A 13,572-nucleotide genomic window follows, 5' to 3' on the forward strand; every position below is an offset into this window, starting at 1 on the left:
CTACAGGAGGGGTTTCCACTATATAGATCAATGCAAAAGTTCTGAGAAGCTCATTGTAGCCGCCAATGGCAGATTGTATCACAGTGCCTTGGCGCACCCCTCCCCCTCATGTGGAGTTCAAAATGGCAACCAGGAAATGCAAATAGTAAAGAACAGCTCTAAAAAGTATTTTTATTGGAAAGACACCGATTTTTGCTATGGCCACTCCTGTTTCTTAAAAATAACATTATATTGCCATGCCTTTGTTTACTGCTCTGTAATCAATCAATGGCCTATGGACCTTCCCGGAAACTGTGTATGTGTGTGTTTGGGAAAACGTGATCCATTTTCAAAACTAGTCCATTTCAGTTAGAGGAAGTCCATAAGTGACAAATCATCTATCCCAAGTCTGACTGGGGTTTGACTTTTTGCCAAGAAATGTGAGCGTGGGGAGGAGAAAGGCTGTGGAGTTCTTTGTGTTCTTATGCAGCCATAACAGGGTAAGCCCTGTGGAAGCTAATGCAGCCTGTTGATTTCCTCATGAATTCTGACCCAATCCCAGGTGCTGATAGCTGTGAGCAGGAACCCCAGATAGGTAGTCCGGTTGTGGGGAAGGGCGTATTTTCCAAGGCCACTTTGGTAGATAATTAGACCACTCTACTCACAGGGCGATTTACACCTTACGTGCCCCTAGGCACAGCATCTTCAGCACCCCCACCCCCTGCCTACAGCTGACCTTCGTGTTTTCCATAAAAAATGAAACTTTTAATGCACTTAACTTTTAGGCCCCCATGAATGCTGGCTCCCCAGGCATGTGTCTACTGTGCTTAATTGGAAATCCAGCCGTGTCCACTCATAGATGTGCTGCTCAGTTATATTGGAATACTCCAGCTTCATACACTGCAGGTTTCCTACCATCAGCTTTTCCAATATGCTGCCGCAAGAACAGTTACGGCCTCCAAAATGTGAAAGGCTTGAAAGGACAGAAAAAGATTTTTGTAGTAAGGTCACAGACTGCCTTACTGTGGCAAAACAGTAAACAGATTAGAATTTTTAACTTACCATTGTCTCTGCATTACTTTCACCAGGCCGTGTCCAGGGAAATGAAACATCCCTTTCACAATATATTGCAGTTCAATTTTGATATGTGGAATTTCAAGGACCTAAAATGTTACAAGAATTAATTCTGTGCTCCTCCCCTGAGCTTTTTGAGACAGTGACACTGTCTTGTCCCGTTTCAGGCCCCCTGTTTCAGGCCCCCTCTACCGGCTGCTGTACCTCCACAGCTCGACCCCTGACGGTGTAGTTCAGGCCTGGCCCCAGCGTACCTTCTGGACTTTGTTCCAAGAGAAAGCATTTCCATGATGAATTTATGGTTCAACAAGCAAGGCCAGTACCAGAAACAGAGGGACTTAAGACTGGGGAAAAAGCATGCCAAGAGGCAGGAGGAAGGCTGAGGCTTTCTGCGCAGCTAGAGGACAGTGTTTCAGTGTGGGACCAGGCACTTGCTACACAGTTCCTGGTTTTTTGGAAATGTTCTTTTGTAACTGTTTAGATGTTGTATGGGAAGTCACCTGCATGGCAATGGGTGACTGTTGTACTGTTCTGACACATTTATAAATAAAGCCTTTTATCTCATCAAAGTTTATTGCTATCACTGCATCTCATCATACAATCATGAATTGAAATAATAAAGCTAAACACATGACTGGGAACAATTAGGAATTAATAAACAAACACTATTCCTCTATACAGTTAGGTACAGCAATGCACTCTTCAATCACTTAGAATCATAGAATATCAGGGTTGAAAGCTCAGGAGGTCATCTAGTCCAACCCCCTGCTCAAAGCAGGACCAATCCCCAATTTTTGCCCCAGATCCCTAAATGGCCCCCTCAAGGATTGAACTCACAATCCTGGGTTTAGCAGGCCAACGCTCAAACCACTGAGCTATCCCTCCCCCCAGCACTTCCTTATATGAATACATATTGTGACTTATCCTCCACCCCCATTTCATAAGTGGTCATGTCATTAATAAGTACATTGCATGGCAATCAAGCCCCCACCCCCCAAGCACTGAACCCACCCCAAAGCAATTAGCCCCATACCTCCCACCGCAAAAGCACATTCATAGAGTACTATTCCCCCTCTTCCATGGGGCCAGGCAAGTCCATAAAGTGGGAGCACAAAGCATCCCTGACTTCTAATGCCTGGATTCACCCGCGCCAGCTGTGGTAGGTGCATTTTCTGGCTGAGGGCACTGATTCAGCAGCCCCTCACTGTCATAGGTCCATTCAGGGGGAAATGGCTCACCTCTGGCTCCACAAAGATTGTGAAGAGCACAGTACGGTACAGTAATGCAGACAGCACTGATGACACTGGCATCTAAACATTTCTGTAGACATCTCCAGTGGGATCTCAATCTGCCAAAAGCACATTCAGACAACCATTCTACATCTGCTCATCGTATAATTAAAACATCTTTTGTCAGGACCTCTGAAATCAGAGCATGTTTCATAGGCCAAGGCAAAAGTGGGCACATAGGGTTCCCCAAAATAATGGTAGGGACAGTAATTACATTTCTGACCATGTCATTTGGTGGGAATAGTGTCCCAGCCTGTCCATGAATGTAGACTCCTGATCTGTAAGAAACCCTGACATTGTGAACTTTCCCAATGCAGCCTACATTGACATTCATAAAGTGATCTCTGTGGTCCACGAGGGCCTGCATAACAATGGAGTAGTTCCCTTTGCACTTTATGTACTCACAAGGTCCTTGAGGAGGGTAAACTATGGACACACGACTCCCATCAATGGCCCTGGCACAGTTTGGAAACCCCATTCTCTCAAAGCCAGCAATTACCCCAGGAATAGCTTTGTATGCCCGCCATCTTGGAGTTAACCCAATGCCTGACTGCCTCAGAAACCTCTGCCACTACTGTACCCACTGTCAACTTTCCAACACCAAACTGCTTGACCACGTTCTGGTTGGAAGCTAGCTACCCCAGACTGCTGACAGCAACCTGCTTCTGAACTGGCAAAGGTGCTCTCATGCTTTTAGGTTGAAGAGTTGGGGCAAGCTGCTCACAAAGCTCCAGAAATGTAGCTTCTTCATGCAAAGAAACCCACTGCTGTCATCCCAGGTCTCCATGACAATGTGATCCTACCACTCTGTGCTTGTGGCCCAGCACCAGATACACCAATCTTTGTAGGGGGCATCAGTGGCTATACGGAGTGTAACAGGCAGCATCAGCTAGTGTGAGCCTGCCATGCCAGGTTACTCTTCCTCCTCCTCTTCCTGCTCCATCCAAAGCTCTGTCGCACACCTTTGGTGGATCAGAAAACATTGCCAAAATGTCCACTAGTGCCTCATGGAAGTTCTGCCTGTTTCCTGACACAGGAGTGAAAGTACAATCAAGAAAACTTCTGAAGTCTCCTCCATGTTGGTTGGCAGGCTGCGTTGGCTGCCTATAACTTCCTGTAACAGGCAGGGTGGGCAGTACAGTTTTCCCACAGTGCACCAGTCAAAGGGCCAGAGCTATCACTTTTCGGGAGAGTGCTAGGAGTCTGGGATCTGGTCGGTTTGACTCGGGGCTGCATGCTGCACTGTGGAAGCCGGAGCCCCAGGTTAGAAAATTCTTAAAGTAGGATTAAGAATCAGTGTAGATGCTCAGGCCCTGGGTTCTCGAACACAGGTCAACTGATCTGAATCTTGCTAACCCTGGTCTTACATTGCAGTGTAGACATACCCTATGTGATTCTCCACTCCCCCTCCATGTAACTGCATACAAAGGGGGTGCAATGAGGATGTGGCTAAAGGAAAAAGGGCAGAACCTGCATTTTATGTCCCCCAATGGCATGGTGCTCTCCTCTACTCACAGACATCCTGCTCTTAAGTTACTCTAGGTGTCTCTAGAGTTAGTTTGTCAGCCATCGTCCCCAGCCACAGAGACTTGTATTGCACACCTTGCTCCCTTTCCCAGTCAGAATTAGTGGGTGTAATCAGGCTCCAGATTATCTCCAGTACCACCTTAGCCAATGCCTCATCCAGCCTGACTCTCGATGCTCCCTGCCAGCTCGAGAGTGGCCCTGCTCCTCAGGGTCACTTGTCAAGCTCAGAGGCAGATTAAAGTTTCCTGGGGCCCTGGGCCAGAGCAAGTAGGGGCCCCTTCGCACCCCTTTTGCCTGTAGCCCTGACCACAGCCCCAACCCTTTCTGCCTCTTCCCCGGGGCCCACTCCTATTCCACCCAGGGTCCCCTCCATTCCCCTCCCTTATTGCAGCCCCGAAACCCATTTTGCTCCTTTTTGCCTCCCCCCCACCCCCACCCCCGCCCCACTGCAGCCCCAAGACTGGAGACTCTCCATTCTGGCACCACAGCCCAGGGCTCAGCGGGGAGTGAGAGCTCCTCCAGTCCCAGGGCCACAGCAGGGGGGCTGAGTGCGGGGCTTCCCTTGCTGCCCCATGGCTTCTTTCAGGTGGGGGGTGCTGGGGCTTCCCTTGCCTGGGGGCTTCTGCTGGGGACGGGGTCAGGGGCCACTGGGAGGGGCTTCCCCACCCCGCCTGGTGCTGCTGGCGGGGAGCGGGGTTGGGGCACAAGATTCCCCTGCCTGGCACCGTGGCCATGGAGCAGGGTCAGGTTGCGGGGGTTTCCTGGGGCTCTGGGCTCTGGGAACTTTGGCTTTGTGACTGGGCTCTGGGCTTCCACCACCCAGCAGTGGATTTTCTCCGGGGCCTCCCCGTTGGATGGTACCCCTGGCATGAACCCCGTTGGCCCAGTGGCAAATCTGACACTGGCCCAGCTTCTAGAAATTATTTTATACTCTTTCAGAAGAGAGCCAGCCCTGTGACTCCACAATACTTAGCACTACTTCAGCTAGCACTCTGCCTCTTCAGAGCACTAGACAGGCTATTTCAACAGGAGGTGCAACCTGTGAAAATGCCATAAAACTGGCTCTCCTTTAAACTTAGTATATGCCCTGTCATTCTAAAGCACTCCCAGAATGCTTAACCAATTAAGGACTGGGCCATGTTCCGCTGAAATCCACATGCACAACTACCATTGAATCAATGAGAGCTGTATGCTCATGTCATGTCTAGTATCTGATCTGAGTGTTTGGTGTAATGCTTCATTTCCTTGTGGGATTTTATATGGGAGGACTGGGGAATAAGTGAATGGGTTTAATGAATGGCTCTGGGTTTTTAAAAACAACCACCTCCCATTCCACCCACACCCCCAACATTTTCATAGAAGATGACAGGCTAATCCTGTTTGGCACCTCCTGAGAGGCATGGCACTAAAGATGCAACCCCTGGGGAAAGGGGAAAAGCTTTAAGTCACCTTTGTGCCCTCTGGATTCTGGGCTGCTGCAGGAACTGGAAAAGCCCCGGATGTAAGTTTGAGCAGCCCACAGGATTGATCTAACTTCCAGCAGCCTCCTCATAGCTGCCTTAGCTCAGAATCCCCGTAACACTGAGTACTAAGGTTAGGTCCCTTCCCAGACTCATCTACCTTGAGGCCTGCGAGGCAATAGGCTGCATAGGACTGCTTATGCTAGCCTATGCTACTCCCACAGTGGAGGAGTTCCTTTTGACTCCTTCACTGCCCTCTAGGCTGCTGGAACCATGTGCAGGGGCTGGAGTGAGAATTGGCCTCTGAAAATCAGTGGTGGCGAGGTGCGGAGGAGCAGAATGTGCCATTTGCCCAGCAGCCTGGTGTGTTTTATTTTAAGTAGGGTAGGAAATCTCTTTTGCTCCTGGTAAGGCTACAAATACGTTAGAGATGAGCTTTAAAGGTTTGAAGCGTGTGAACATGTTTGGACTGTACAGTAGGAAGATGGGCATGGAAGGTCAGCTACAAACTCAGAGGACTGAATTTTATTTCATTCAGTTTAAACTGCACCTTGCCTCTGTTTGTCTGTCTCATTCTAGAACGTCGGTCTGGTCACAGTGACCTCTACGCCTCTGAACTGTGGCCCTCGCCTCAGGGTGCTGCTCCAACGCCCAACAAACGAGAAGTTACTCTTGCTGCTCCCTGTTGGGTACCCCAGCAAAGACGCCACCGTGCCTGATTTGACACGAAAGCCACTGGACGACTTTATGATGGTTATATGAGCATGGGACAACTAAGGAAAGAAATTACTAAAATGCTGACTGTAAAGCAACACTGTAAAGCCCACAATATGCTGCTTCTCTCTGTCTATTATACACAGCTTATCTTTGTCCTCTTAAGCGTACCTGTGGATCTGGCTGTTTATACCCATATGCCTTCTTAGCACTCGTAATTGCAGCGGCTGCAGCCAGTAATAGCAGCAAGCAATCAAGCGCTGTGAATCTGACAACTGCTATTATTGATGAGCCTGGTTGATTGTTCCAGGGGATATGCACAATAGCCCTTCAGTTGCTTTTATCGCTTCAGTTTCCTCTCCCCATTAGGGAGTGACTCTTTCCCTGAATTGGAAAGAACCTCCTCATCCTGATATCTTTTGATTGGCACTTGCACACTTATCTTCCCTTTGGGGGTTTCAGCAGAGCAAGGCAGCAGAGAGGTTAGCAGAGAGTGGGTGGAAGACTAAGCAGTTTGTACATTGCTTGATGTACCCCAGTCAAAAATCCCCTGTCCAAGAGCTGCATTATCTTTTGCAGTGGAAGAGGATATCTTCACATATGTTAGTATTACTTCTGCTTAACCAAGATACTTGGAGGCCTTGTCTAACCTAGACATTGTCTCTAAACTTCCTTCCTTTGCTGCAACTGGTGCAAGCCCCCATTAGGGGAAATCTAGGGCAGACATGGCACCCACAATGGTCTAACTGGTGTCATCTACATGTGCTCTGGACAGTTAGGTGGCGTGACAATGAAAATGCAGGTTCCCTGTCTATGCTAGTGCTCCCATCATTGCTGCCCCTAGTGAAGCAAATAGAGGGTATGTCTACACTACAATTAATAACCCATGGCTGACCCATGCCAGCTCACCTGGATTCGGGCCAGGAGGCTGTTTAATTGCAATTTAGATATTCAGGCTTGGGCTGAAGCCCAGGCTCCAGGACGCTGCAAGGTGGGAGGGTCCCATAGAGTAAACCACAATACTGACTTTGGGTTTGTCTTCACAGACAGGTGCTCCAGCTTAACTGAAGTTCTCATTTTAAACTGATTTTGTTAAACGCATGCAAGACTATGTGTGTGGACAGTCTCATTTTGAAATCTTTTACTAAGACAAAGTTACAATGAAATGTTAACATACTACATCGTACAGCACTTCTTCAGGATCTGTTTAATATTCAAAGAACCTGGCTAAAAATTCTGGCTTCTTGGCTAGGGAGCCCACCTCCTCTTACACTAAAAAGGGTGAGCATATTTCTAAACATCCAACCTCTTCTGGGCATTTCTCTTGTTCATGTATTGATCTGAAAGCTTTTCATTACAAGGACAGTCCATATTTTACTATATCACAATTCCATAGGAGGAGGAGTCACATTTTTCCAATAAAATACAATACAAAGTCTAGCAGCTAACAATTTACTTGTCATTCTGTTTACAATGCAGATGCTTTACTGGAGAGTTAAATAAGAAGGTCAGGGGACCTTTAGGAAGCCAGCATGTTGTCTTAAGATAAAGCTCTTTAATAATTTCCTTACAAAGCCATCTAATTCCTGCACACATATGCAAGCATGTTCCCCTTTCCCCACAACCACTGCAACAGAGCACCTCCCTAGCAGTAAAAATATGATGGCTTTTAACTGATGTCAAATGCCATATATGTGGTCATTCATAAACAATTTATTTGAGCTATTCTCTTATTTTGGTCTAAACCAGATTTACTTTGGTTTAGTTTAAATTTATTAGGAAGAGGTTTAATCTACACAAAACTAAGGCCTTGTCTACAGGGAAAAGTTGTACTGGTGTGACTTCAATTACTTTTTAAAGGAGTATAGTTACGTTGGCACAAAGCTGTGTATGGACACACATTTCGGCTTAGCTTAAACCTGTTCCCAGTTGACTTAAGCTAAACCAAAGTTCTTTTTAAACTGAAATAAGTGGAACCACGGACAGGTTTCGACTTGTTTAACTGAACCAGTTTAATTAAACCAGTGTGTGAGCAAGATCTTATATTATATGGTGGTGGTTAAAAGAGAGAACACAAAATGAACTGTCAAAAAACAAAAACTGTTCTCTTTTTTCCATTCTTTGACTCTGGAAATTAATATATTAACACATCAAAAAGAAAATGAGCCTGTAAATTGTTCATCGATTATATGGAAATGACTCTGTTGAAAATTCCATCCAGCAAAGAGCCTCTGACACTGCAAAGCACATGTGAAAAAACAGAAAAATATCAATCCAAATACAAACATCTTGATAGTATTACAACTGTTGATGACACTGTATGAGAGAACCTTTTCAATCGTGTTTAATGCTGCTGTTATGCCAAGCCTGCTTAGATCTGCCAATATTCTACAACTATGCTATCATTTTTAAGACAGAAGTGAAATTGGAAGATAAGAAATTTTGCTCTTGTGTTTTCCTGCAGGACTTTCTTAAATAAAATGAAACATTCCATCTACAGTGGTTTTACTCTTATTAAAGGCTTTCAACTTGTTTGGTTCTAATAACTAATATGGGCAGAGATTAGCTTGGTGGAAAGGTCTCCCAGGCATTTTGTGGGGCGGGGCCTTCATTTTATATTCAGTCATCCATTAAAAATTTGAACCAAGGTAAAAAAGAGGGTCTGTATTTTCTGAAGAGCTCAGCACCCAGCAGCTCACCTTGTCACACTTATGGCCAGGTTTTCAAAACAGCTCAGAACCTAGACTACGGAGCTTGTGAAAATCTGGTACTGAGTGAGCAATACATGAAAGTCTGGGAAATCCAAAGTGTAGCTGGAAAACACAAAGCTGTTAAATCATCCAGTCCAGCTCCCTGCCAATTCAAGGTTGTTCCCTACAAGACACTTTCAAATGTTTTCATTTTTCAGTTTCTTACTGTGCTTGGTTGAAGCTCAGAACTTTTTGATTCTTAACCCCCTTCTGAATCTCACCCAGTAGAAAGTTTGGCCTTTGAGAAGCTGTTAGCATGGAGTAAGGATGGTAAACTCAACTTTCTGATAGAGTTTCTGGGATCTCTCTAACGCCCGGCCTGTGCTTGCACTGGTGTAACTATTTCAATTGGGTATGATTTTTTTTCCACTGAAATAGTTATACTAGTATAAAGGTGTCTTATACCATGATAGCTTATTCCCTTTCATAGAATAATAGAATATTAGGGTTGGAAGAGACCTCAGGAGGTCATCTAGTCCAATCGCCTGCTCAAAGCAGGACCAACACCAACTAAATCATCCCAGCCAGGGCTTTGACAAGCCAGGCCTTAAAAACCTCTAGGGATGGAGATTCCACCACCTCCCTAGGTAACCCTTTCCAGTGCTTCACCACCCTCCTAGTGAAATAGTGTGTCCTAATATCCAACCTAGACCTCCCACACTGCAACTTGAGAGCATTGCTTCTTGTTCTGTCATCTGCCACCACTGAGAATAGCCTAGCTCCATCCTCTTTGGAACCCCCTTTCAGATAGTTGAAGGCTGCTATCAAATCCCCCCTCACTCTTCTCTTCTGCAGACTTAATAACCCCAGTTTCCTCAGCCTCTCCTCGTAAGTCATGTACCCCAGCCCTCTAATCATTTTTGTTGCCCTCCGCTGGACTCTCTCCAATTTGTCCACATCCCTTCTGTAGTGGGAGGACCAAAACTGAACACAATACTCCAGGTATAGCCTCACCAGTGCCAAATAGAGGGGAATAATCACTTCCTTCGATCTGCTGGCAATGCTCCTGCTAATACAGCCCAATATGCCGTTGGCCTTCTTGGGAATAAGGGCTCACTGCTGACTCATATCCAGCTTCTTGTCCACTGTAATCCCCAGGTCCTTTTCTGCAGAACTGCTGCTTAGCTAGTCGGTCCCTAGTCTGTAGCGGTGCATGGGATTCTTCCGTCCTAAGTGCAGGACTCTGCACTTGTCCTTGTTGAACCTCATCAGATTTCTTTTGGCCCAATCCTCTAATTTGTCTAGGTCACTCTGGACCCTATCCCTACCCTTCAGCATATCTACCTCTCCCTGGAGCTTAGTGTCATCTCCGAACTTGCTGAGGGTGCAATTCACCCACCATCCAGATCATTAATACAGATGTTGACCAAAACTGGCCCCAGGACTGACCCCTGGGGCACTCTGCTTGATACCGGCTGCCAACTAGCCATCAAGCCATTGATCACGACAATCTAGCCAGCTTTCTAGCCACTTTATAGTCCGTTCATCCAATCCATACTTTAACTTGCTGGCAAGAATACTGTGGGAGATCATATCAAAAGCTTTGCTAAAGTCAAGATATATCACATCCACTGCTTTCCTGATATCCCAGAGCCAGTTATCTCATCATAGAAGGCAATCAGGTGGGTCAGGCAGGACTTGTGTGGGAATAACTGCCAGTCAGCAATGCAAGTAGGGCGGTCCAGTCTGGTACGCCGTACCAGCAAGACATTTAAAGTTGGTGTGGCGTACCAGAAAGACACAGGAGGAGCAGAAGATGGGGCCGCCCAGTGGCCCCACCCCAGCAGCTCCTCCAGCACAGCTGTACTGCCTCCAGCCCTTCTACGCAGGGTCTCCTCCATCTGTACAGCAGCCCTGCCAGAGAACAGGGCTGGGGGTGGTACACCCATGCCAGTGGCGCTGCCAGTGTTCTGCTCCTTTCCCCACTGCGGTTCCCAGGAGAAACCTGACCCGCAGGGCTCTCCCGGGAACTGCAGCAGGAAAAGGAGCAGAACGTGGGGCTACCAGGTGGCCCCACACCGGCAGCTCCTCCGGCTTGGCCGTACTGCCCCCAACCCTGTCCTCTGGTGGGGCTGCTGTACAGACAGAGGAGACCCCGCATGGAAGGGCTGGGCCGCGTAAGAGGGGATTGAATCCTTAATGCCTGATTGTGGAGCTACTCTGCATAAGCCACTTCAGCTCAAAAATGAAGGAGCAAAAATTAAATAAAGAAGCAGAACAGCATATAAAGAAAGAGGTAGGCCAAAGCTGAGTGCTGCTTTCACTGAAGTCCATGGAAAAATTTCAGTGAGGGAAGACGTAGGCCATCACTGTACTTTCAAAAATCCCACCCACCTTGTAGGACTTCGCCACCTCACTATGGTGGGGATTATCCTATACTCAGTCATGACTCATACTTCACAAGGTCTTTTCATTGTCCCTCTGCCTCTCTTACATATTACCATGTTCCACATTCTGGAGAGATCTGTAACATTCTTGCTTCTCAGTCGAAAATGTGACTGGGATGGATGGGGCGCACATGCGCTTGCTGAAAGAATAAGGAGAAGCCTTAAAGGTGTGAAGTGTGACGATCACTTGGTGCTTCCAAGGTTGGGAAGGAGGGGCACGCTTGAATCTTGAATTTGCAATGCAGCATGTGCTGTCTGCTAGCTGAAGATCACATCTTTTGAGCAAAAAGACAGATAGAGGACCTCTCCCTTTGGCTAGATTTGCTGTGTTTACAAGTAAAACACAAACCAGGAAGGGTCTTAAGGGCCAGGGCAGCAGCCTTATTGTCCTGTTGTGGTTACTGGAAGATGATGGGCCTGGCCCATCCAAACCTAAAGGTCTAGTCCCTCAACATAGCGGGAGGAGCTGTTGAACCCAGGCCACAAGTAAATACTGGGGACAACAAATAAAAATACAGGAACAGGAGTGAAGACCAAAGGTTAAAAATCTGGGAAGCAGAAGGGGACACCCAGCAGAGAGTTTCTGACAGCGCCCAGTCTGCTCTTTAAAGGCACCTAAGGAGTCAGTGGCCATGCCCAGAGGAACTCTGCTCAGAGGCATGACTTTGAGGGATCAGAGACAGGCCCCTCACTCTCAGAGCACTACCCTTCCTCCTCCTCCATAGGATCATAGAATATCAGGGTTGGAAGGGACCTCAGGAGGTCATCAGTCCAACCCCCCTGCTCAAAGCAGGACCAATCCCCAACTAAATCATCCCAGCCAGGGCTTTGTCAAGCCTGACCTTAAAAACTTCTCAGGAAGGAGATTCCACCACCTCCCTAGGTAACTCATTCCAGTGTTTCACCACCCTCCTAGTGGAAAAAGTTTTTCCTAATATCCAACCTAAATCTCCCCCACTGCAACTTGAGACCATTATTCCTTGTTATGTCTTCTGCTACCACTGAGAACAGTCTAGATCCATCCTCTTTGGAACCCCCCTTTCAGTAGTTGAAAGCAGCTATCAAATCCCCCCTCATTCTTCTCTTCTGCAGACTAAACAATCCCAGCTCCCTCAGCCTCTCCTCATAAGTCATGTGTTCCAGTCCCCTAATAATTTTTGTTGCCCTCCACTGGACTCTTTCCAATTTTTCCACATCTTTCTTGTAGTGTGGGGCCCAAAACTGGACACAGTACTCCAGATGAGGCCTCACCAATGTCGAATAGAGGGGAACGATCACGTCTCTCGATCTGCTGGCAATGCCCCTACTTACACATCCCAAAATGCCATTGGCCTTCTTGGCAACAAGGGCACACTGCTGACTCATATCCAGCTTCTCGTCCACTGTCACCCGTAGGTCCATCTAGCAGCCTTTTTATTTGTGAACTGAGTAAAAGCCTGCTCCAGCTGAACTTTTGCTTACATATTTATTAAGTGGCACTGTATGTAACTGTCTGAACTGCATACAGAATAGAGAGTGGGATTAATAGTGGGGGGTCAGTTTGCATTTCAGGCAATCACGATACCAGTTGAGCAGAGGGAATCCATCCAACCATTCTACTATAGTCAAAGGGACATTGGTACAAGTCTTGGCTTCATTTTCTGATGTAAGGGGGAACTCCAGATGCACATAGGGAATGTAGGAAGGATGACCAGAGTTAAGGCAAGTATTGTGACTTGGGTAGAGTTTATGGAAGAAACTCATTATAGCACCCTTTTAAAAGCCTTTAAAAACAAGGACTGGTTTGGAAAGCTCCTCCCACACCAGCCACCTCAGAAAAGGATTGCGAGTGAATGAGTAAGGCTGTTGCTGTGGTTGGAAGGCAGAGACAAGAGTTCACAGGCTGGGTGGTTTGTATGTTCGTTCATTTTATCGTCCAAAGTGACTGTTGCCACTAGAGTTGTCCCAAGCAGCAACCCAATTTAAAAACACTTGCTACACAGTATTTTTATTTATAGAAGAGTGAATGCAGATGCTAAAAGAAATTGATAGTCATAAAAGTACACATTAAATGTAGGGTCTGCATTAATCAGCTGATTGATTACACATGGTCCAGGTGCAACTCCATAGCGGTGATCCCCAGCTACTTGTCGAATTCCAGTGCTACTTTTGTGACAGTCTCATGCCCTGTGCTGTGAATTGCCCAAACCTCTCCAGGCTTAGTATGTTTCAAACTATCCAACTAGCTCAAAGCCATAAATATAACAATTTGCAGCTTGCAATAGACATTTGTATAATCAGTTGTCGTTGGGACTAGGGCTAGCTCACTCACCCTGCCCCCTCTACTTTGTTTTATAAAAAAGGCATGTTCCCCACCAGCTCACTCCTAAGGACACCCTGCAGGTGAACAGCA

At 46.8% G+C, this 13,572-nt stretch overlaps 1 protein-coding gene across 4 annotated transcripts in view; it reads left to right on the forward strand.

Annotated features, from left to right (window-relative positions):
* The window catches only part of IYD (iodotyrosine deiodinase), a 28,366-nt gene extending 19,826 nt beyond the window's left edge, over positions 1-8,540 (forward strand). Inside the window, exon 6 of one of the 4 annotated variants that reach the window (XR_012158086.2) lies at positions 5,909-5,995. Coding sequence is in view for 1 of the 4 variants with exons in the window: in XM_073337632.2 (XP_073193733.1) it covers positions 5,909-6,091 (183 nt within the window). In the remaining 3 variants the exon portion in view is untranslated. Of the gene's footprint in view, positions 1-764; positions 1,612-5,908 lie in introns of those variants that run through there. The other 3 variants (XR_012158084.2, XR_012158085.2, XM_073337632.2) reach the window with 3 other exon arrangements.
* Positions 8,541-13,572: the final 5,032 nt, after the last annotated feature.

Source organism: Lepidochelys kempii, chromosome 3 (assembly GCF_965140285.1).
Source record: "Lepidochelys kempii isolate rLepKem1 chromosome 3, rLepKem1.hap1, whole genome shotgun sequence".
NCBI classification, from domain to species: Eukaryota; Metazoa; Chordata; order Testudines; family Cheloniidae; genus Lepidochelys; species Lepidochelys kempii.